A 612-nucleotide genomic window follows, 5' to 3' on the forward strand; every position below is an offset into this window, starting at 1 on the left:
TCCCCTTGTCACCCCGCTGTCCCCCACAGGACACAGCCATCCCCAGTCCCCGCTGGGAACATGTCCCCAGGCTCCGCGGCGGTGCCTACCGTGCTGTCCAGCCCCAGCGTTATCATCATGAGGAAGAATATGATGGCGAAGAAGGTGGATCCCACCATGTTGGCGATCGCTTCGGGGTAGGTGATGAAGAGGAGGCTCGGCCCTGGGAGGGGACACCGGCTGGTTCTGCCGTTCCCCCAGCACAGCCCTGGGTGCCGGCGGGACCGTGCGGGGGGAAGATGCTCCAAAGCCGGAGCGGCTGTGCCCCAGCTGATGGGACAAACCTTTATCTCTGGCGACATCCTCCACCTCCACGTCCCTCATCTCGGCCATGTAGCCCAGCACGGTGAAGATGACGAAGCCGGAGAGGAAGCTGGTGAGGCAGTTCACCGTGCTGGTGACCAGCGCGTCCCTGGGAGGCACAAAGCAGGGAGATGTGTCCCGCGGCACAAACCTCCCACTAGCGTGATTCTGCTGCCCTGGTCGCCTGCAACCCCAGCGGGTCCCTCTCCCAGCCCCACGCACCAAAACCAGCAGGAAAATGGGGAAGGATGCTCAGCCCCCGGGATGCGG

General features: G+C 64.2%; 1 protein-coding gene across 1 annotated transcript in view; it reads right to left on the minus strand.

Annotated features, from left to right (window-relative positions):
- The window catches only part of LOC104465947 (sodium-dependent serotonin transporter-like), a gene marked incomplete at both ends in the record, with an annotated part of 826 nt that extends 375 nt beyond the window's left edge, over positions 1–451 (minus strand). Inside the window, 2 exons of the mRNA XM_010079196.1 lie at positions 90–202; positions 324–451. Coding sequence (XP_010077498.1) covers positions 90–202; positions 324–451 — 241 coding nt within the window. The remainder of the gene's footprint in view (positions 1–89; positions 203–323) is intronic.
- Between the last annotated feature and the right edge of the window lie 161 nt (positions 452–612).

The sequence above is a fragment of the Pterocles gutturalis genome, unplaced genomic scaffold, assembly GCF_000699245.1.
Source record: "Pterocles gutturalis isolate BGI_N339 unplaced genomic scaffold, ASM69924v1 scaffold41813, whole genome shotgun sequence".
Lineage (NCBI taxonomy): Eukaryota > Metazoa > Chordata > Aves > Pterocliformes > Pteroclidae > Pterocles > Pterocles gutturalis.